The sequence below is a fragment of the Equus przewalskii genome, chromosome 32 (assembly GCF_037783145.1).
Source record: "Equus przewalskii isolate Varuska chromosome 32, EquPr2, whole genome shotgun sequence".
Taxonomy (NCBI): domain Eukaryota; kingdom Metazoa; phylum Chordata; class Mammalia; order Perissodactyla; family Equidae; genus Equus; species Equus przewalskii.
In genome coordinates, this window is record NC_091862.1 from 25,909,466 (window position 1) to 25,933,193 (window position 23,728).

The 23,728-nt window shown below is 42.6% G+C and overlaps 1 protein-coding gene across 2 annotated transcripts in view; it reads left to right on the forward strand.

Annotated features, from left to right (window-relative positions):
• TXLNB (taxilin beta) overlaps positions 1 to 22,891 on the forward strand; it is a 43,902-nt gene extending 21,011 nt beyond the window's left edge. For both annotated transcript variants that reach the window (XM_008518389.2, XM_070603167.1), the window contains 6 exons: positions 3,063 to 3,257; positions 5,445 to 5,564; positions 9,314 to 9,388; positions 15,496 to 15,588; positions 18,109 to 18,204; positions 19,446 to 22,891. In XM_008518389.2, the coding sequence (XP_008516611.2) occupies positions 3,063 to 3,257; positions 5,445 to 5,564; positions 9,314 to 9,388; positions 15,496 to 15,588; positions 18,109 to 18,204; positions 19,446 to 20,219 (1,353 nt within the window). In that variant the 3' untranslated portion in view covers positions 20,220 to 22,891. The remainder of the gene's footprint in view (positions 1 to 3,062; positions 3,258 to 5,444; positions 5,565 to 9,313; positions 9,389 to 15,495; positions 15,589 to 18,108; positions 18,205 to 19,445) is intronic.
• The last annotated feature ends 837 nt before the right edge of the window (positions 22,892 to 23,728 follow it).

The following is a 23,728-nucleotide window of genomic DNA, read 5'->3' on the forward strand; positions in this document are numbered from 1 at the left end:
TTCTTGTTCGTGTCAAGTCATTGCAGGTTGTATCCTGGATGTTGTGTTGTGGAGAACATGGATTGTAAGATACTCCTTGAAAAATGTTGATTCTTTTTTTCTTTGGAAGGCAGTTAACTTGGTTAGAACCAAACTACCAAATCTCTTTTGGGCAGCAGCTCAAATCTCAGTTTCTTTCTTTTTTCCTTAGCTAAGTTGCTTTGAGTCTGCCTTGCACATGTGTGGTTCAGGGTCAGCCAAAGATTTGGGCAGTTTATTCACAGAATTTAGGGCTCTCTCTCGCTTCGATTCTCTTTCCCGGGAATCTCCCCTCACCTTCCAGTAACTATAGTTGCCCAGAACTCTGTACTTTTATTCTTTGGATCAGAAAGATGGTAGGTTTTCTATGAGAGTTTTAACCATCCTGTGCAGCTGCCAATTGCAGCCTCCCCTCAAGCTAAAAGCTATACAAAATGGGAAACTTACAACATACTATTCCTTTTTACAGGTGTCAACTTCCCTCCAAAATCTGCCTGATTTTGTTGACTCTCTAATGCCTTTAATTAGCTGTTTCTTGCATTTTGTCCGAGTTTACAGCTGTTATCTATAGAAGGGTCGCTGTGGCATGAGCTTCCTTGGCCACGCTAGTGAAACAGCATAAGTGAATCTGATTCAAAAATCCACGTGCCAGGAGCTGGGGAAGATAGAGGAAGAGAATGCATACCCAGACCCTTTCCACTACCATAAATTTTAACCTTTACTATTCTTTATTAAAATTTATTCATCAATAAGTCAAAAAAATCCCACAAAACCTCACAATTTAGGATAATTTAGAAAAAGACCAGTGAAAGTCTGAGACATGGGCTTATTTCAACAAAATACTACATATATTTGAAGCAATAAATCTGAGCTTCAAATTATACTGAAAAACAACTGCCCAGTAAGAAATGGGTAAGTGTCTCAGGAAACATGATTTTAATAAAGGGGTGAGTATGATCTGTTATCAGAATATCACAGAATTTTGATGTGGAAGGGACTATAGGAATTACGCAGTCCAAGTTACTTATATGTTTCTATGTAAGTTAACAAGCCATTGATTCACTAAATACACACTTACCAGGCACCTATGGGTTATGTGCCAGGCACCAGTTCTAATATGCACAATGATGCTTACAAAGTTTGTTTTCTTAGTTATTTCAGACTTAGTCCTTCAATTATTGGCATTATTAATTTTCACTTTGAATAATACACTTGATAAAGAAAATTTTATCTCAGACACCATCCAAATCATTCTAAATTCTTTATCAATAGACACAAGTTTTATAAGATTTTGCTGGATTTATCTTTCTTTCATTGAGAAACAACGTAACGTAAAATGCAAGATGCCATTTTGTGGGCCAGGATTGGGTGCTGTGATGGTTTCACATGCGTTTAATACATCCGGGACTTCTTTCTGTAGCCAGTTGCCAGCAGGAAGCTCACTGACAGGGGGAACAGTCTAAATGCAAACGGCATTCGGGCCGTGATCTGTGGTTCTACACCTAGGAAGCTGCTGACTTCTGAGCGAATCAGGAGCAGTAAGGACACGGTCACCATCACGTGTATATTCAGTGGCACGTAGATGGTCATAATCATTTTTAGTAAAATACATATAAAAGTGTTAGCAGACAAAGTTCAGGGAAATGACCTCTCAGTTAATTTCCTCGGATTAGGAAGTGCAAATATCTTCTATAACATCCCTAAGAAATTGTCACTCAATGAATGTTTATACCATGAATAAATTATGATTCTGATATCGGAAGTTAGAAAATATGTTAATATTGTAGAGGAAAGAGGACATCTATTGATAAATTAAAATATTTCCACAGCATATATTTTCAGCATCAGTTTTTATTTTGATCACATTATTCTACCATCATAATAAAGATTTGCACAATTTCTTCTGTTTAAATCATTATGTCTTTTTAAAAATCCTGTTACATAATTTGATCATGGTAGGCAACTAAATGCCATATAATTTTACTTGCCAACAATGAAGCAAGCTTTCATAATAACAATTAGTCAGAACTGAAAGGAATCCTAAAATGTCTGTATCACTTGTCAGCAGTGTTTCTATCTTTGGTATGATGTAGCAATATTAAACCCTTTTATTCCAAAAGAATGAAAGGAATAATCACAAAGCCAACAACCATCAATCAGGATATGGGGAAAATTTAGATACATTGTTAGTAGCTAGCAGTGAATGGAGAGTTCTGATTTAGGAGAAAATAGAACAGAAATGGCATGAAAGTTAATTTCCAACTCTGAATATTAACAAAGTGGAAGAGAGAAACATTAGACATTTCATTTTAGAGTTAAAGAAGATTAGAAACTCACTACTGCTTTCAGATTCAGAATTTGCATTTAACATTTCCATAACCCTATGTGACATGTGGGATGACCGTTCTTTCAGAAATAAAATATCCCCCTTATTTTCAAAGGTTTCCTGTCACATTCTTTAATTACTGTAATTAATCTACAACTAGTTTCCTTTTTAAGCTCTTGGATGAAAGTTTTTTCTTATTAAGAAAAAGTTTATATTGTGATCACTTATATTTACTAAACTTAGATAATACAATTGTGTGGTTAATATGCCATAATTTTGATAGAGGAATAAAGATCTATAGTTCTTCTTTCTTTACCAAACCAAGGGAACACATGCTCTGTCTCATCAATCAGTAAACCGCGCGGCCTTTTCTCCAGGCCACAGCCAAAGATCAGAATTGTGCCATAGCACGTTTGTTAGAGATCACTGCAGTTCATTCACTAAGCAGGAGTCCCGTCATCTTTAAAACAAGCCTATTCGTCACCAACTATCAAATTCAAGGTCCTCACTGCACCTGCTCAGAGTGGCTGTGTATTCACAGCTGAAACCTTTGCTCATACATTTATTTGGGGGCTCAGCAACGTTAACTCTGGACAATTGAGGAGAACATCTTCCTTACCCTGTACACTCCTCACCTCTCACCGACCTAACCCTGCGTTCTATAAACCAAGAGTGCACGCAAACCGGCATCACAAAATATTTTGCTTTTCATCCACAGGAGGAAACCCTTCAGCGGGCACGTGAGGAGGAGGAGAAAAGGAAGGAGATCACAAATCATTTCCAGAGCACCCTGACGGATATCCAGGCCCAGATTGAGCAGCAGAGTGAGCGAAATATGAAGCTGTGTCAGGAGAACACAGAGCTTGCAGAGAAACTGAAAAGCATCATTGATCAGTACGAGCTCAGAGAGGAGGTGAGAACCAGACCAAACCACGTAGAGGCGCTGTAAGTAGGTCCAGATCTGGGCTGTGAAGGTGGGGACTTGGCTAATAAGGAAGATGTGGCGAGCCCTCTCACACGCTTCATATTTAGGATTGGATTTCTTTTACTAACCAAAATAAAAACACACGTATTAGAAAATACCTGGCTGGAAGTCATATGAGATTTCTTCAAACTGGAATCACTGCAAAACAAAGGCAATAAATAGAAAGTGCACCTCAACGGATGAAAGGATAAAGAAGATGTGGTATATATACACAATGGAACACTACTCAGCCATAAAAAGACAAAACTGTACCATTTGCCACAACATGGATGGACCTTGAGGGTATTGTGCTAAGTGAAATAATTCAGACAGAAAAAGACAGTTACTGTATGATTTCACTTACATGTTGAAGACAAACAAACAAACACATAGGTAAGGAGAACAGATTGATAGTTACCTGAGGGGAGGGGGTGGAGGGAGGGCAAAGGGGGAAAGGGGCACATGTGTATGGTGACAGATGGAAAAACTAGACTGTTGGTGGTGAACACAATGTACTCTATACAGAAGCTGAAATATAACAATATAGACTGAAATTTACACAATGTTATAAACCAACATGACCTCAATAAAAAGAAAACTATAATAAAAAAAGAAAGTGGTAGGCAAGAGCACAGTTATCCTTGAAAACAGTCTTTCTCAGCCCTTATAAAACTCTCGCTTTAGAGCCAAAAAGTATCTCACACACTTCCTCTTGAGAAGCACCACGTCATCTAAATTATGGGTCTGTATTCTATATACCCCACAATTTAATAACGGTATTAATAGTGTAATAATTGTAACAGTAATGGCATTGTTTATTCAGTGCTTGGTTTGTGCCAGACAATGTGCTAAGACTATACTTTATATACAATACGTCGTTCAAGAGTCTCAAAAATCTTATGCACTAGAAAACAACATTATCCACATTTTATAGATGGGAAGCAGAGGCCACAAAATTAAATCTCTTATCCACAGGCATGAAAGCCAAAAGGGTTTTGCTTTCAATAGTTTACTTTAGAGGGACTATAAGAATCGTTTATTATTCCAAAATTATCTTTTAATATTTAATATGTTTTTAAGACTCCAGATGCCCCCTCAGGATTTTAATATATCATATTCCTTTCCCCATCCCACCCACATTTTAAACCTCTGCCTTAAAATGTACCATAATATAGTCAAAGTGACTCTGTTGGCCACATGCTGACGTTTTATCGAGAAAAAACTGAGCCAGCACCATGGCAGCAGCCGTTAGGCGAATCAGGAGACTCCTCACAGCAAACAGAAGCCATGCTGCGTCCATCTCCTATGGGATCAGCTCTGCCCCAGAGTAGAGGCTCGAGTGAAAGCAAAGGGGAAGGAGCTGAAAGGAAATACACACACTCTCCAGAGAGACCTCAGACAGCTTAGATCAGCTGGCCGCTCCTGGGATCAGCTGTAGGTGAGGCCCAGGGAGAGAGTCCCATGTGTCCTCTTGCCAATGAGACTTCTGATGACCAAGAAATTCTCCACGCGAGGCAGAGTTAGAAGCTTCTCTTCACCAAGCAGCAGAGAGGTCAAAAGGCCTGCGGGCAGCAGTAGCACGTGTGTGTATCAGTTCATCTGTGACACGACCTTTGGCCTCATCTTGCCCCCTAGAGCAACAGAGTTGAAAGCAGGGGGCTCCCCACCCAGTCCCAGACCCGGAGCCACATGCTGGTGCCCAGAACTTCCTCACAACCCTTGAGGCAAGAATGTAGAGGAGAATTCACAATAAATCGTATTAATGTTGCGATTAAAAGCGGTTTTTTACTCATAGAAAGAGCCAAAAAGCAAGTGTGAGTACCGCTGTGCCGCCCATCTCTGTAGCGTGCCTCACAGTCACCAGATTTAGAGAGAGCGCCGCTCCTCTGGAGTGCACACTGCTGAGCGGGGGCAGCGCCACCCACGGCAGCCATCTTTGTGTGGGGCAACCTGCCAGGGCCTTCGCCAGTTTATGGCTTTTGCGTAAAACTATAAATAATGTCAATGCATTAATTCCCCTCTTTTTTTCCTTCTTAAAACCTGAAGAATTCGTGGTTGTGTGAATATCACTTCTTGATTTTACATTTTCAGCACCGATAAGTCAAGCCTGATGTGTGCCCTTTATTTTTTCCTCAGCATCTGGACAAAATATTTAAACACAGAGAACTACAGCAGAAGCTGGTGGACGCGAAGCTGGAGCAGGCGCAAGAAATGATGCAGGAAGCAGAGGAGCGACACAAACAAGAAAAGGAATATGTATTTATCGTTTGAATCTGTGTATTTGTCTGGTCTGCCTTGGGGTCTGAGAGCCACTGAGAAAGTTATTTTTGATAATGGTCCTAGAGCACTAGACCGATGGAGAGGGAGCCTGAGCTTCCCTGGAGAACTAAGTTGGCCAGCCCAGTAGGAGGCACTGTACCTACACTATCTTGTACATAAAATGGTCACGCATCCATTCAACAAATCTTTTTCAAGCACCTGTCATATGCTAAACACCATCTTAGATGCTGAGGGACAGATGTGGACAAGACCCAGAAGGCCACGTCTCAGCGTGCAGACTAGAATCTAACTGGGCAGCGATAGGCTATAAATAGCAAACAAATGAGGGACGATAACTTCAGATAATGATTAGTGCTCCTGGGGAAATGAGGAGGAACTGAGAAGAGGCAGCAGGAGGGGCCCTACTTTAGACTGGATCACAGGATGGCCTCCTGGAGGAGGATGCTGGAGCCTAGCCCTGCCTGACAGAAGGACCCAGGGAAGCGGTCTCCAGCAGCAGTGTCTGCAGCAGTGACAAAGGCCCAATGCTGGCACCAGCTTGGCATCCTCCAGAAATAGGAAAAGGTCGAGGAAGCAAGAACACATTGACCCAGTGGGAGGAAGGGTCAAAATGAAGTTGGAGAGGCTGAGACGGCCAAACTGTGTAACTCTGCAGGCTTGGAAAGTAGTTTGGACTTTAAATACAATGGGAAAGTACTGGGTAGTTTTAGCAAAGGAAGTGACACGATGTGCTTTGTATCTGTAACAGATGGATTTGGCCCCTGGGTGGAAAATGAGCTCAAGAAGGGCAAGGGAGCGAGGAGAGAGTGGTGGGGAGGCCCCTGAAGCAGTCTCAGTGGGTGTGGGGACGGCTTGGCTGAGGGAGGTGGCAGTGGAGAAGGAGAGCTGGACATGGACAAAAAATTATGTTTTTGATGTGAAACCAACAGGCACGGCTCTGAACTGAAGATGGCAACAGTGAGGACAGGGAGGAGTCAGCACAACTCCTGAGTCTTTAGTTTAAGAAGCTGAGTGGTGGCTTTTACTGACATCTCGTACGTCAACCCCAAACGCTGCAAAACAGCTGTGGGGTCATTGTCCAGAGGAGAGAATTGAGGCTCAAAGAGGACATGCACCTTGTATAAGGTCGTATGCTGCTGAGTGACCAGGATGTGCTGGTCACACTTCCAACACAACTCCACATCCCTGTGGGCCTGGACCCTGCGCCCGGCCCTGTGAGAGGACAGCGCACTCAGAGGCCAGTTTCAGGGCCACGGTGCAAGTGTGTGTCTGTTGCTGGGGAGAGAGATTTAAGACACAGTCAATGGATGGATTATTCAAATTTGGCCATTTAACATTTGATCACAAGCTTTGCATTTACCCAAAATCAGACTACAATTACTTTAATTTGTTAGAATAGTGATTTAAAAATAACTTCCATTTTCAAAAGTAGCAACAAAAGCATGAATTTTAGAGAACATAACCTGATGGACATTGGATAATTTCAAGTCAGAAGTCCATGTGCTCTTAATAAAAAGATTAATTTTTAAATCCATCTACAACCTAGCTCTCAGAGGAAGAAAAGAAGCATTTAATTATTCAGAATCCTAGAAAATAGATATTCTGCTGTTGGTTTGATGCTTCTTTTTGAAAGTGATGAAATATCAAGTTAGAGCTGGGGGGCTTCTTCACCCAAACAGAAGAGGCAGCCACATGCCTCCCTGTTGATTGGGGACCACCCATCAGGCAGGGCTCCTCAGCCTGCGAGGGGAAGCAAGGGCCAGGGATACTGCCCGCACACTGCTCAGACGGCCAGGGGGGCGCTGCCCGTCTTCTGCTCGTAGCTGCCCCAGACCCCTCATACTCTGAGTCAACTGCACTTCCATAAGAATTGATCTTCCCTCTCACTGGGAGGCATCAAAGAACAGAGAGAACCCATTTTACAAATGGAGGGATCAAGCCACGGGAAAAATATAAACTTGGATAAGAAAAAAAGATGCCTTCAAGTTTTTAAAAAGAATGATTTTATTGTTTTTTTGTTCTGATTACAAAAGTACTGCATGGACCTCATGGACGTTTTTTTACAAAGGGGATAAACAAAAAGAAAAGAAATTTAAATCAGCCTATCTTCGAATACAACAGAAACTTCTTAACTGACAGCCACCTGACTGACCAGCCACATTACCCAAGGCTGTCAGCCTTTCTCTCTGTAGACGCACTGACACCCAGCACTCTGACTACTGTGTCAGTCAGCCCCTCAGGAATGTCTACACAGGGTGGCCCAGCTAAGTCAGATGGAGCAGACCAAGAATCAGCCCTCGGCCCGAAAGCCTCTTCTCTGCAGTTGTCCTGGTTTTTGTATCATGTACATCAACAGAATTACACATAAACTGATGAAGTCAGTGTGGAAAGAAAGATGTTTCTAGGAAAACTACGCTTAATGCTTTGAAAGACTAAATGCAAGCAAATAGCAAAAAGCAATTTTCAAACTCCATATGAGTAGCTGTAGAAGACTGAGACAGTTGTAAAACTCTAGAGAATTATCCAATCAGGCAACTTCAGAAATATCTTTAGGTTCTAGCACAATTGTTTAAAAAAGAAAAAATATTATAAATCCTTGTATGGCACATTATGGATATGATTTTTGTAAAAACAAAATAAAGCTCTGGGGTCCAGCCAGGTGGCATAGTGGTTAAGTTCACATGCTCTGCTTCAGTGTCCCGGGGTTCACAAGTTCAGATTCCTGACACAGACCTATGCATTGCTTATCAAGCCACACTGTGGAGGCGTCCCACATACAAAATAGAGGAAGATGGGCACAGATGTTAGCTCAGGGACAATCTTGCTCACCAAAAAAACAAAACAAAACAAAAAAAAACTCTGAATTCCAATCAAAAGATCCAGACATACCCAAACAGAGACCACAGCCCTACATCAAAATTGATAAATAAATGAACATACATTTTTAAGTTAAAATGGTGTGTTTTACGAATGTGTGTGTCATTTTTATGCCTAAAACAACGTTTTCAATTTAACCCATCAGCTCCGAGTTCTGCTCATGTTTGATATGAAGGCCTTGGTTGTACTTGAAGGGCTGCCTTCTGGAAGAGGGATGAGGCTCATCTTGTAAACCTTACACAAGATTCAGAACAATAGGTCAAATTTCTAAGCCAGTGTTTCTCAAAATGTAAACCACGGCCACCAATATCCAAACCATTCTTGGTATTTGCTATAAGTACAGAGTCCACACAACCTGTACTTTCCAGCTCATAGTCTCTGAGAGGGATCTGCATTTTTACATGATCCTTAGGAGATTCTGATGCATACTAAGGGTGGAGCACAGTGGTCGAGGAGAAAAACTTTGGGTTTGCCATAAAGGAACAGCTGCTCACAACAATGTCCCAGGTGGGGATGTTGTGGAACTGTTCAAGCAGAAGCCAAATGATGTTGGTCAGGATTGCTAGAGAAGATTCCAGAATTTGGTGGGAGGTTGAATTTTGTGTGATTTTATGCTTGAGTTGGAGACTATTTTTCCCTTTTTTTTTCCATTAGAACCCTAATATTTAGTTGAGAATCCAACTTTTAAGACTAGTCATTTTCTTAGCTTTCTTAGATTCTTTACAAAGTTCCCAAAAAATTACTTAAGGGGGTTAACTAGCAAGTTATTAAGTTTATATATAAGTTACAACCAAATGGCAATTTACAAGGCAATCTGACTGTCTTTCCACGCATTGTCTCTCTCACAGCTGCTGAACCAGGCGGCAGAGTGGAAGCTTCAGGCCAAAGTGCTGAAGGAACAGGAGACAGTCCTGCAGGCTCAGGTGAAGCGGGGCCACAGTGCACGGGGGGCTTGCCTTGCTGTTCCCAAGTAAGAGGCTGTGAGCCAAAGGGAGCCTGCACAAGGCCTTACACGTGGCAGGGGAGGGGGAACAGGAGCTGGAAATGAAGAATAACTCCATATTTATTATTTTTAAGTAAAAATGAAAACATAATATTATATCTAAGAAAAATAAATGCTCTGCACCAATAACCTCCAGTAAAAAGGTTTGTTGACATACAAGTGAGGGCGCCAAGACGGTCAACCAGCATAAGCTGGTGTCCAGGTTCCCGCCTATCAGGTCGTACATCCTCTCTCTCTCCTCCCCCATCACCCTAGTAAGATAAGAATAAAAGGTAATCTTTTCAGACGCACTATCTACAACTGTCAACATTGAAAATGCCCTTACAAGTCTGATACTATTCATAATAAAAGGAAATTAGAAAAATAGAGTCAGTGCCCAAGTTTTTGTGCTAGCAGAGGTGGGCCTTGTCAGTGGCGAATGACTGGAAATGGCAGACAAATCAGGAGCCATTTTGATTTGGCCTTGTGACGTCATGTGTGTGTTTTGACTGGACTACAAATTCATATTTTAGACTCAAAAATAACAACAATTCAGACTCAAAAATAGCAACAGCTGACTCTGGAGGAAAGCCAGGCCTATGGGTCTTTCCCGTGCCCCTGGGGCTCTGCCCTCCTGGCAAACTGCCCGGTCAGATTTCAGGACAGTCGTTCTGCCACTGGAGGGCCACTGAGGAGCTATAGCTCCCCTGCTGCCCGAGGCTAAAGGGACCGTAAAGTGAGAGCAAATCCACAGAAGGTGAGGCAACTGGAAGCCTTCAGAGCTGCGCAGCTACACTAACTAAGATCTGCATAATTCACGTGTAAATGTTTATGTGCTGACTGCTGAATACTTGCTCATTATAAAAAAAAACTACTTGTTCATTGTATGAATGAACAAGTTCAATGAATACTTGTTCATAAAAAAGCAAATAAGGAAAATAAGAAACTTAAAATCACAAATTCTACCACTGCATAGATAAAAACACAGATAACATTTTGATATCCAACTTTCCTAAAGCATCCTTTTCCTTGTGTGCACCAAATGCAACCACGAATTGTTTTTCCTGGTGAGATAATATACAAAATAGATTTAAAATACTAACTACATAGAAATTAGAACCAAAATATATTTTACCATTAATAGAATCAAAGGAACCAGAGTTGAAAGACTAGGCTCGAGTTACAAACTCAAGGTCTTCCTTTAGGCTGTCAGGGACCCCACCACATCATGGTGTGGGGCTGATGTCAGCAGTAGGGGCTCCCCAACCAGGAGCAGGCAGGAGAAAGGAGGTGCAGCCTCTCCGCGGGGAGTCCAGAGAATCAAGTCAGGGCTTCCAGCTCTGTCTCTGCCCCATCACAGGACAGAGCCTTGAGGGGCACAAAAGACAACGCTTGAAGCTATTCTCATCATGCGCATCATCTGTTACAAGCAATCCCTACTCCTCTACACTCCATGAAGATAAAGGGCTTGAGGAGATTACATTAATACCATTAGACTCTGGGCTGAGAGTGAGTCATTCAGCTGGCATCAGAATCTAGGCTTCTAATGACCCATGAAATAAAACATAAAAGGGTGATCCAATTCCTGCCTATGCCTCTCAAATTTGAAAAAGCACCTAGCAGGGGTTCTGGACTTGCCAGTGTTCCTCATCCATCTCTCAATCCTGGACTGAGTCCAGGGACAAGGATCAGATTCCTGGCTCTTTTGCTGAGAAGTTGTCTGACTGTGCAACTCACCTAAACCTCCCGGACCTAAATGTCGTTGTCTGTAAAATATGGATGCTGTAATGATCAGTGAGCCAACCTGGAGTCCTCCGACCTTTGGGAGGCCCATTACTTTTCAGGATTTCCGAAACGTGACAGCACGTGAGGCAGCAGCTACCATCTAAAATGTAGCTGTTTTTGGCATTGTATCAGCTCTCGCTCAGCAGCTATGAATGGCAATTATTCACATGTTTGATTATGTCTATAAAAGGAAAATGAGCTAATGAATATGTAATATATGCAGCTCATGTTCAAGCTATGTATGCAAAGCACTTATGTCTGTGCCTGGTCCATCATAAGCATAAATAACTCAACCAATACTGATTAAGCACCTCTAGGTGCTAGGCATGGTTCTAGATGTTGGAGATACAGCAATCAATGAGAGAGTCAAAAACATTGCCTAATTAAACTCAATCTAGTGATAATAATACTAATAGAAAAACTAACAATTAGCGTATGAGCTAATATTAATATTTCATAGGTGAGGGTCCATATAGAGATTTATGACACAAAAAGAGGCTTTAGTTACAAAAAAGTTTAACAACTGATGTAAAAGATGATCTTAAGACCCTGTTCAGCTCTAGTTCGTGGACGTGGAGAACTTCCAGAGCTGATGAAGCCTGAGCCGAGCGCACTGGCCCTCTCCTCCCCCTGCCTCCTCTTCTGCGGCATGCAGCTCCCTCGGCAAAGATTCTCCTTGGTCTGTCTCTTTTGTCTTCAAGATGCTTTCAAAATTCCAATAATTACTTAACCATCAAAAGAACATAGAGGCCCAAAATCCCTATGTATAATAACGTTTAAACAAGTTCCTCTTGAAAAGTATCAAAATTATATTTTTAAAACTTTTAAACCCTGAAAAACAATCTATCACAGATTATTTTGCATAGTGCTGAAGGGGTGAGGTGACAGGAAGGGGCAGCCTAGTCCCCATTTCCATGATCTGAGCAAAAGAAATATGAAGGGCAGATCGTGCTTTCCTAGATGGAAGTCACTTTTCACTCATAAGACAACAGCCTGCCAGTATGGGGCATGATTCTCACTTAGGGAAGAGATGTCTGGCTTTCAATTACACAAACCAAGGCAACAGAGTAAATGTCAGAGATGATCAACGGGATACAGTTGTCACTACAAATAGAGTGTTCATTGGATTGATAAGGATGAAGATGGCGGTAGATATGAAAAGTCAGCAATACAAACACAACTCAGCAACACAGACACAAAGACTCCCCAAGGGGAAAGATCAGTGAGTAAATTGTGAGAACGGGTCATCAGTCTTTAAACTTCCAAGTCCTCACCTTATCTACCCAGGATGAGAGGAGATTCCTCGGCGACTCCTCTTGTGATCGGACTTCTTCTCAAACCAAATCTCATAAGTTTGCTAAGACAATTCTTAAACACAGTTCTGTTTCCTATGTGAGATGAATGTTTGTGACTAAAATTCAGTGATCTGTTAAAAGAATATGTATGTCACTCAGTCCATTTAAAAGTGAAAAGTTGTGGCAATTGTTAGTACTAACCCTCGAATAGTCTGCTCCTGTTTCTGCCTCTGGCAGGGATGCTTTGGACAAGTTTGGATGTCCCATGCTTCTCTGAACTAGCAAAGCGAGAGCCAGAATATGACACATCAAACCAAACATGCATCACGTCAGCATAAGAGTGAGGGAACATCCCGCCAGCAAACAGCCATGCAGTAAACAGGAAGCACACACTTTAGTGAGGGTACGCAGAGAGGGTTAAAGCTGGTTGCCTGAGAAAAGGGTAATCCACACAGGCTTGCCACCCATGACAAAGAGGTCAAATAGGAAGAAAAGCAGAATATTAAAAACAGTCACTAAAAATGGAAATGGGGAGTTGTTTAATGGGAACAGAGTTTCAGTTTTGCAACATGAGAAAGTTCTGGAGATTGGCTGTACAACAATGTGAACATACTTAACACTATTGAGCCATACATTTAAATGCTTAAGATGTAAATTTTATGTTATGTACATTTTACCACAATTAAAAATTTAAGAAAAGAAAAAAGTTGAGGGGAAAAAAATTGTCACTGGCAAAGGCCAGAAGAGGTGGTGAGGAGCGAGACTGCAGGCGCTCTCAGGGTCTGCCTTCTCCACGCCATGAGAAAAGTGGGGAAGGGAAGCAAAGTCTGCCCAACTGATACCCCAGAAAGAGCGTTTTGCCCAGAGAAGGGGCAGAGGGCAGCGGTAGGGCTGCTTACTCTCGGGACGCAGCAAGGCCGGGTACTCCCACCCCACCTGTCTGCAGCTAGAGGGCTGCAGAGGCACTGGGCAGGCCCAGCTCGGGGGAAACACAGTGTGCGACCCCCACATAACTCTGCTGGAATCACTTGGAAGTTGGAAAAACAAAGGGAGGAAGTAAGAAAAAGAAATTAACAAGAGCACTTGGCCACGGATGCAAATGAACAGATTTAGGGATGGAAGGTAGAGAGGGTGAGCTGCCTGGAGTTGCTCCCACCCTAGAGCTAGCCCATGTGCAGTCTAGGCAGCTGGGCCCACGGGAGCGCACCTAGGGTAGAGCCTCCCAAATTGAGGCTGGAACTATTCATGGGCCCTGAAATCAGTTCAGTGGCTCCCAGTCAGTACTTTGAAAAAAATGAAACAAATAGAATATGTCAAGAGTGCATTGCACATAACAAGAGTAAGTATTGTCTTATGCACTGTTTGTGTGTGTGTAAAACCCTGGGTACCTTCCTGGCCATAAATTCCCTCAGCTCTTTACCCAATCTCCTTTAATCTGGATGCCAAGGAATCATGAGAAACAAATGTTAGGCCACCAGAGTGCCCCAAGCTCTGTCACATACTCGCGGCACTAAGTGATTTCAGAGTGATGGCCAGCTGTTGTTTGACTCTTCTTTGGAAAGCCTATATCCTATGGACGAGTTTTATGTTATCATTCTGTTATCTCTGCTGTTCTGACTTATTTGAGAATGAGCCGCTCTAGAGAAGCAAATTTTCTCAGTTTGACTCGCACACACTCCCTCTGCCTCCTGCCGGAGACCGGGAGCACTCCAGTCTGCTGGCTTTCTGCCCAGCACCCTCTTCTCTGCTTTTGAGGCCACAGTTCCACGGGTACCCCTGCTGGCCTCTTGCTGCCTTCCCTCTGGCCTGTAACCCAACCGTCCCCGTCCACCAAGGGCAGTGTCAGGTTCTTTGCTGCTGGATTCTGCAACTTTGCTCGAAGGAGTTCTTGTGTCCGTTGGAGGACCTGGGCTCCTCCTGACTGTCAAGGTACCAAAGACTCATTTTAAAATGGAGGCTTTCCTAACTTGGACCATCCATATTAAATCTCACTCAGATCACACAATCCTAGAATTATTTTTAAAAGCAAGATTTTATTATTGTATTACTGTCACTAACAATCAAGCACTTACTTTCCTTCCCTGTCTCACCCTCTTCCCGCCCCACGTGTGAGCCTCGAGTGTGGAGGCACAAAGTCTCTTCTGCAGACGCCTGTAGTGAGCCACGCATTTGCCACTGCTCACCCATTTGATGCTTCTTTGTGCACATTAGAAAAAGGCATTCCTTCCTCAGGACTCGTTATTTCTATCTGTAGAAAATTACTATAATAAGCTATTCTGATGAAAAGGGACATTTCACTGCTATTGACTAGAACATTGTATTCATAAATATACAAGACCACAATATCTAAAATGGAAGACAGTTGCCCAGAGTGGCACAAGCTGCATGATGGCCGTGGCCCTAGCCCATGTCTGGCCCACATTTCTATCATCACGTCTTTTCATTTGTCTACTTTCTCACTTCCTTCCAGACCAAGTTCAAGGCTCACCTTCTCCACAAAAACATGGATCATGTGATCACCCTTCACACTGGCCTGCTTCCCTGATCAGGCACCTGCCTTGGCACGTTGTCACTGTTTGCACTGTCCTGTAGCCCGCTCATCTTTGGGATGGTCTGCCCATCAGGAGTGCAGGGCCCTCAAAAGCAGGCACTGCATGTGGAACACTTTTGTGTATCGAGTCCCTGCATATGTTCAGAGCTCAGTGAATGTTTGTTGGTGAAAGTTGTGTTATAATGAAATGATGATGACATATCTTATTTCATTTTTCTTTAAAGAAGTACTTCCGTCATACTCACTAGGTTGATCACTGGCCTAGGGTGATCTCGAGAAATAAAAGAACTTAACATATTACTAATACTGTATTGAGAATTTCCCTAAATCATTTTTCTTCTCAAATAATGAACAATGGCCAGTTGTTTCGTTCTGGAAGCAGCCGAAACATAGACCTACTCTTTCCCATGTTTGCAGCTCACTCTCTACTCCGGAAGGTTTGAGGAGTTCCAGAGCACGCTGACAAAGAGCAACGAGGTGTTTGCCGCTTTCAAACAGGAAATGGATAAAGTGAGTGTTGCTCCTCCCCCACGGAATGCTGACATTTTCTATTTTGACAGGCGATCCTCCTTTGGGTTCACTTTTCTCTCACTAAGATGTTCCAGTGCATTTCACGAAATAGTGAAACATTTACAGGTGCAAATGAGATTTGGGCTGTATTTTTTTATTGGTAAGTATCTGGGGAATTAATCTTAAGAAAAGCCCAAAAACACCAGGATACATTTTCACTCTGAGGAAGAATGTTTTCTTTTTCTACTCCATGGATAGCTTTTTTTTTAAAAAAAAAAAGACAAAAGCAAACACTCTAACATTATGTTGTTTATACCAAAATCAAAAAATGTCTAATCTTGTAAAGATTAAAAAAAGCTTTCATATAAATATGCAAGAGTAGAATATTAGAGTAGAAAATACCATTTCAAAGCATTCTTCCTCGATGAGAAGATATGTAGTATAACAGAACTGACAGAGCCTTGAATGAGAACATGGAAGCCTAAATTCAAATTCTGGGTGTGCTCATAATCATCAAGTCACATTGGACAATTCTCCTAACTTCCTTCAATTTCATTTTTCTTATCTATAAATCAAGACGCTGTTTCCCTTGCTGACTTCACAAGAGTGTGAAGTTCAAATAATTAATATATTTTAAATGAGTTTTAAACTTAAAATTCTTTTATAAATATAAGGTGCTAATGTCATTGTGGGATGTATTGTTTAAATCTTATTCAATTCAGTGTTTTCCCAAAACAAAATCACCATTAGAATTATGTTTCTGAACAAGCATTGGCATTAACCATTTTTAAGTGTAGAAAACATCTTTTTCAAAACATTTTCATAAAAAATGTGATAAATTTCACAACTAGTGAGCAAACTTAAGTAGGCCAACACTTGTTACATCCACCTTTTAAAATTTTTTAAATTATAGAGTTTTAAGATTGGAATAAATATTAGAGAAGGAAAATGTGTTTATTTCAAAATTACATAGTTTTAAGATAGAATAAATCCTTTTTTTGCTATTTTTTATTTTATTTATTTATTTTTATTGAGGTCACATTGGTTTATAACATATAAATGTCAAGTGTACATCATTATATTTGACTTCTGCTCAGACTACTTCGTGTTCACCACCAAAAGTCTACGTGCCTCTTTACCTCTTTCTGTCACATACCCACGTGCCTCTTTACCCCTTTCTGTCACATACCCACGTGCCTCTTTACCCCTTTCTGTCACATACCCACGTGCCTCTTTACCCCTTTCTGTCACATACCCACGTGCCTCTTTACCCCTTTCTGTCACATACCCACGTGCCTCTTTACCCCTTTCGCCCTTCCCCCACCCATTCCTCTCGGGTGAGCACCAATCTGTTCTCCACAAATCTTAAAGAGAAATCAACCTTAAAGATTAAGATCAGGAGTTCTTAATCTGGGGTTCATTTACAGACTTTTAGTGGTAGATCCGAGAATTAGCAAAAAACTTTGATACGCATATTTGCATTTCTCTGAGAGAGGTCCCATCGATTTCATCAAATTCTTAAAGGGGTTGATGAGCCTAAAAAATTTATAAACTACTACCGTGGTTAAGAAATGATCCAAATTGAAAAACTGCTCGAGGCTCACCTAGCTTCCTCAGAGCGCCAGCCTTCGGCCTCCGAGGGCGCCAGCCTCGGGCAGGCAGCTTGGCACAAAGCGGCAGGGGCCGCAGGGCTGCTGCCTGATCACGCGCCCTGTGCTGCTCGCCGTCTGAGCCGAGAGGAGAGCCCGCCGCCAGGAACGTGGGCAGGCTCCAGTTCGAGAAAGACAGGCTGCACTTCGCCCACTAGTGTCCGCCCCACGCCCCCCACCCCACCCCACCCCACCCCACCCGACCCCAGCCGGGACCCGCGGCCGCCGCACACGGTGCGCTCAGTGGCGAGTGGCGACTCCAGGCCCACCCTGCCGCTTCCCTGAGCTTCTCTGAGCCTCAGTCCCGCTTGTTCAGCGGACGTGGAAGCAGAACCAGAGCCCCTTGTGGGCTCTCTCGAGGACGAAGTGAATAACGCGCGTCATCACATTCCGTGAGCCCCACCGCGCTCTACAAACGTAAGGACAGCGATAGCAAGCTGCTTCGTGGGGCTCCTCCTCAGATGCGCCCGAAATCACCAGCACCTGAATGGCTAAAAAGCCAGGCCACCTTTCTCACTGACACCTTTCTGTTCAATAAAGTACATTATCTAAATTGCAAGCTTATTCTTGGGACCCAATGAAGCTATTTTTATTTTAAATGAAAAAAATAGCAACAACAAAACAGCATGGCCCTAAGTGGTTCTTTTTTCCTGAATTGGCTCCAGTACAAATAAGTCTGTTCGCCACTGACCCAGACGATTCAGAAGTAAATCGCGACCCTCTCACTAGTCTTCAGTCCTTGACATCCAACTTGAGTTTGCTTCAGCAGCTGGTAACAAAAGGGCTTTTCTTGACATCACATATGGAACTAATCGCTTCTTTGATAGATTAACTCCTCAGGATTAATATTAAAACACTCTGATTTCTGTAGACGACTAAGAAAATGAAGAAGCTGGAAAAGGACACAGCCACGTGGAAAGCCCGGTTCGAGAACTGTAACAAAGCTCTGCTGGACATGATTGAAGAGGTGAGCAGCCTCGCCCCTCAGCTTGCCTGACCTGTCTAGTCAAAGTGCTCATCCTTAGAAAATAACCATAACCTAATAGCACAAATGATGACCTTCGAGAAAGAGCTGAATTTTTCTGGGATCTGATGTATGAAATTGTAATAAAAATAATTGAAGAAAAGTAATTGCAAAGTGGGTCCAGACTCTTAAAGAGCTTTGTGACCATAAACCACATGCCTCCTTGTCAATTCCAAAGCTGTCCCCAAAGCAGCAGCATGCCCGCTGGACTGTGAGGTCCTGAGAGGCTAATAAGCCTCTGACTTGTCTTTGAACTTCCCAGGGCCTGGCCTGTAACGGGTGCAGAATGAATGCGTTAGTTGATTTGAACATCCTGAGAGAAGGTACTGGCCCAAGCACCCAGGGTCTGTGCTATTTTATAGACAGTTATGGAGATACATCGTTTAATTCCTCCAACAGGTATTTAAATACTGATATTCTGACAGGTTCTGAGTAGGTTTGAGACCATAAAGGCAAAGATACACGGCCCTTGACCTGAGAAGGCTTACAGGTGGAGGTCTTTCCAGGTAAACAAGTGAAAAAAAATCTTAAAGGGCACCGAGCAGCATAAAGGTGGGGGTGAAGGAGTAAGATGAGTAGGAACGATTTCATGCACAAACTGACATTTCTAGAGAAAAGGAGAACGGAACACTTGGAGCAGCCAGCATCATGAATTAGTGTGTGGTGAGTTTCTCTGGTTATAATTACTGTTCTAACAATTCATCCCAAATTGCAACCAATTTCAAAGAGATGTGCTGATGATTCATCAACATAAATCAAACAGTTGCTAGATTAGCATATGGCAGTTTATCCAAAGAATGGATAAGGCATTGTTGGCAGCCAGGTCTCAGTCCATCTCATTCATTTTGCCACAAGCTTTTGCTTACGCTTTCTAAGCCTTAGAAGCAGAAAATTCATCTACTTTAAGATTTCAGAAACCCTGGACTGAAGCAAAGAGAAGCTTTGCCATCTTTCTTTTCTAAAGAAAAGAATACCGTGATTAAAATTCTACCAGAGTCTCACACACAACACAAAAAAAGAAGTAAAGTCCCTGACCAAGTGTCTGTGCAGCTGCCGCTCTGCGGCCAGGCCCCAGGGCCCGGTAGACAAATTCCCAGACAAATGGTTTTGCTTGTCTCCAGAGGGCATCCTGACGACTTTGCTTTTCATGTCATTTTCTGTGTGTGTATATTTTCAAACCACAGAAAGCACTGAGAGCTAAAGAATATGAGTGTTTCGTGATGAAAATCGGGAGGCTAGAGAATCTCTGTCGGGCTTTACAAGAAGAGAGAAATGAACTCTACAAAAAAATTCGAGAAGCAAAAACACCTGAGAAGGATGACCAAGGCCAGCACAGCTCCGACGAAGAGCCTGAGTCTGCTGTTTCTATGGGGGAAGAGGCTGATGCCGAGGAAGCCAACAGAGTTCACGATGCTGTGAAAAGTCTAGCCGCAGCCTTCAGGATAATTCATCATCCAGAGACGACCCTCAACCAGCCCCAAGAACTTCAGCCAGAATTTGGCTGTCCTCAAGGGGATGGCAACATGGCCCTCGAGGAGCTGGGACAGCCTCCTCTGAGCCCTTTATGCCATTCAGAGAGTCCCCTGGCTCCGGTGAGTCCTCAGGCTGAGGCCAAAGGAGGCAGTGAGGCAGAATCTCCCTCCAGGGCCAGTAATCGCCCTGCAGAGTCAGGATCAGAGGCCCAAGGCGAGGATGTCCCAGCTGGAGCACAGGCTGATCAGCAGCTACAGGCAGGAACTTCCAGTCAGGCACCCCAGTCCCCAGTCGAGGCTTCCCTAAAAGTCATGGAGGCACAGGGTCCTGCTCCAACCCCCCGGGCAGGTGAGCAAATTCCAGCGGGGGTGCGCGATCATGAGGCCAGCAGGCAGCCCCCAGCAGCAGCAGGAGCAGCAGAGGGACTGTCAGCTGGGCCCCAGCTACCCGCAGGGGCAGACAGCCACCTGGAAGGAGTGGACTAAGCCTCATCGCGCCCTCAGGGGCTGTTCTCCCTGACTTCACATCCTTCCTAACAGGTTGTCTTCTGAAAGAGGCATTAAGGGCTAGGGATGTCTAATCGAAGAGACTCAATTAGAATCAAGACATTTTTAAATGTTATGCAGAGCACATTCAGCCTTTGCTATTTGTTCTCAGTATATAATTGATTTGGAGCTTTTCTATTTAATACTGGTTGATAGCATAATTTTCCCAAATGGTAACAAAGCATATGAGTAGCAAATTTATATTAATTTGCCAGTAAGATGGTACTTAATTCAATTTCTTAATCAACAGTAAGATTTGGTGTTTTAAGACTTCCACTACAATATATGACTAGTGAAAATGTGGTGTTCTATTCATTTTCATATATAATTTAATAAGTACCATAATAAGTAATGGATTTCAAGGTTCCACTTAAACATTATATACATAATATATACATATATGTGTATGTGTGTATGTATATATATATATATATATTGCGTGAATATATGTGTGTAAATATATACATATATACCCATGTGTATATTTTATACACAAACATATATTCATTATGCATACATTTCTCTCATCCCTTTTTGGATTTCTCTCATGCAAAATATTTAGATGCTAATCAAAAAAATGATCTCTTACTTGCCCCTGGTACTACAGTAGGCTAATGCTCAGTGAATCAGCATAGGTTCAGAACACAAGTATTTAGGCCATGTAATGTTAGGCAAAAATAAGTAACCCAATGGTAGGTCAATAACTTCAACCAATTGATCAAATGACGGAACAGCGGTTGGGTTAGACTGCAGTCTGTGCTGAGCACATAGACACGAAGATGGCCACAGAAGCCCTAAACAGAAAGGGGACAATCTCAGCTGTAGACAGCTCACCTCTTCCAGCTGCTTCTCCTACACAACTCAGCCCGTTGCCTTGCAACCGAGCCCCTTGCGGCTTCCTGCAAGGGAAGGGTGGGAAGTGGAAAAGGGAGCTGGGGCATGCAAGGACTGAGAGGCCTCAGACTGGAAAGAGGCTATGCTCTTGCCCCCTGCCTCTTGTGCTACAGAGGTCTTGAGACAGCACTTTCCTTGGCCCAGAGACTCTTCAGTTCCCTCCTTGTCTGTCATCCACCACTTTCTCCAGAGGGTCCCTACCACCTCTTGCTGTCACTGCCTCAGTCTATATTCTCAAAGCATCTGCTCCTTTTCCCCAGCCCCCTCCTTTGCAGCAGGAAATTACACCCAGCCCTCATCTCAATTACTGCTAAGTAAAAGCTATTATTTTTCCAAAACAGAAATTTACACATGGTCTCAATATGAATGATGAGACTTATACACCAACACATTTTCTGCTTTGAGGAATTCTCTACAGCCAGAAGTACAAAGCAAAGGACAAATGGGTCCCTACTCAAAATGACTTGAAAAACAGGTGAGAATTCAGGAGAAGGCAAAAGCTAGGAACACCTGGGGCTGTCTGCAGGAGTGTTACATTATCAGGTCTTGACAAGAACCTCTAGGAGTCCTGACAGCATCAATTACTCTAAGGGGAGATTGCAACCAGGAAACAGGAAGGAAGGGAGGGAGGGAGGGAGGGAAAGGGAGAGAAGAAGGGAAGGAGGAGGGAAGAAAGAAAAACAGATCTAATCCAGGCCCACCTTGAAAGTGGAACTCAAGTAGAAAAATGGGTAAAAGCAAGATTCTCTGCTGCTCATCCGGGAAAGCATTCTCCAGTATCGCCTGTGGCTGTCTGCCGAGGTGCACGAAGAGCTTGGGGGCAGCAACTCAAAACTGCACACCAGTTGTTTGAAGTAGACAGTGACGTAGTAACAAAATGCTAGGCAGGAAAAAGGCTTATCACTATTTGAGAACCTGCGTGTTTTTAAAGGCTTAAAATATTATAATCACAGGGTATCCAGCCAAATTCAACATTACTGGAAATCTTCGAGATTTAAACATTCATTTAATTCAGAGCCAAATATTCACCATAACAATCCAGGAAGTTCTGCTTTCCACTGTTTACAGAGGCAACACTTCCGAGAATGGAGTAAGATTAGATAATCACAGGGAAGCTTCAGTCTGAGTGTTTAGCAAGAGAAACAGGCAGGAGAGGAGTCGGAATCCAGTAAATCAAATATTCTAATACCCAAAGTTCATTTTTTTCCATCCAAAAAGCTTTGTAGCAACACATTACTCACTACTGTGTATGTCTTAGGCAGAGTTTCAGATACAATAACTTGCCTGAAATTTGCAAAGCTTAATATAGGCTTTAGAAGAATTATTTTAATATTCAAAGAATGTTTTATTATAGTTCTTTGTGTTAGAATTTGGCCTTACTAATTATAACAATAACTCCTAAGACCTGGAAGAATAAAGCATTTCTGTTCTTTATCAAGTTCATGTAACTATTTCTAGTGATGCCAAGGCTGCTTTCCAGAAACGCTAGAGTGGGTGGCATTTTCAAAATTAAATAACTATAATTTATGTATCTATTAAAAGTTACTTCTCTTCTCCAATGCTCTAGCAGTGGTTTCAGGTTTTAAACTTTCATTTATATTTCTTTTTACTTCTGTTAACTTCTTTGTTTCAACCATACCGATCAAAGACTATGATTTTATTGTTGGTTGAATTTTTGGTCTCTGAGTAGAATATACATGGAGTGAACACTTTGAAAATCTTGGTGTGTTTGTGTGGTAGGGGAAAGAGAAAGAAGGAGTAAGGGAGAGAGAGAGAAGGTGACTGCCCAGAGCTAATGAGAGAGCAAAACCAGACTCTTCCGCGGAGCCAGAGCCGTCAGACAGTTCACAGGGCTCATGTTTCTCTTCAGGACCAGGCTCCCATGAGACTGTTTCCACAGGTTTCTCTGCCATGTGTCCTCTCAGAAAAACTCTGAGGAGTAAGGAGGGGGTGTAGAAGGTGGCAGCTCGTTTTTCTTCCTCTACCCAGTTCTTCTAACTGCTCCGAGAATCTTCTCTAACGAGACCCAAGGAGGCCCCGCTGTTCTCCCTGTGCTGGCTGCTCCTCCTGAGCCATCGTGATCCAGAAGTGCTTCTGGATCACAGCATCTCCTAGTGTGCTTGGAGAAGAGGACTGCCCAGCTAGAATGCAAAAAAAGTTAAATACTGCCCTGAAGGCTTTAGGAATACTGTTTTGCTCCTTTTGCACGGTGTAGATACACATGTTAAATAGCGCTTCTTTTTGAGATAATAAAAGCATTATGTGTTCATTGAAAACTGAGCCTGCTTTGCAGTAACACTAAGAGCTCATTAGGAGAGGATCATTTCAGGAATATCTGCTCAGGCCCTTCTCCTCTAACCAGGAGTTAAATCCAATATTTAGGAAAAATAAAAGTAATTTAAAATGTAAAGAATTCATTTAAAAGAAGATATGAAACAAAGATGATGACTCTGGTGTTTAAAATTTGTTCCCATCATAAACTGGCAAGTAGGATTCAGGAGGCAAGTGACTATAGGGTTACATTTTCACGAAGTTTAAATTCTTTCCATTCTCAT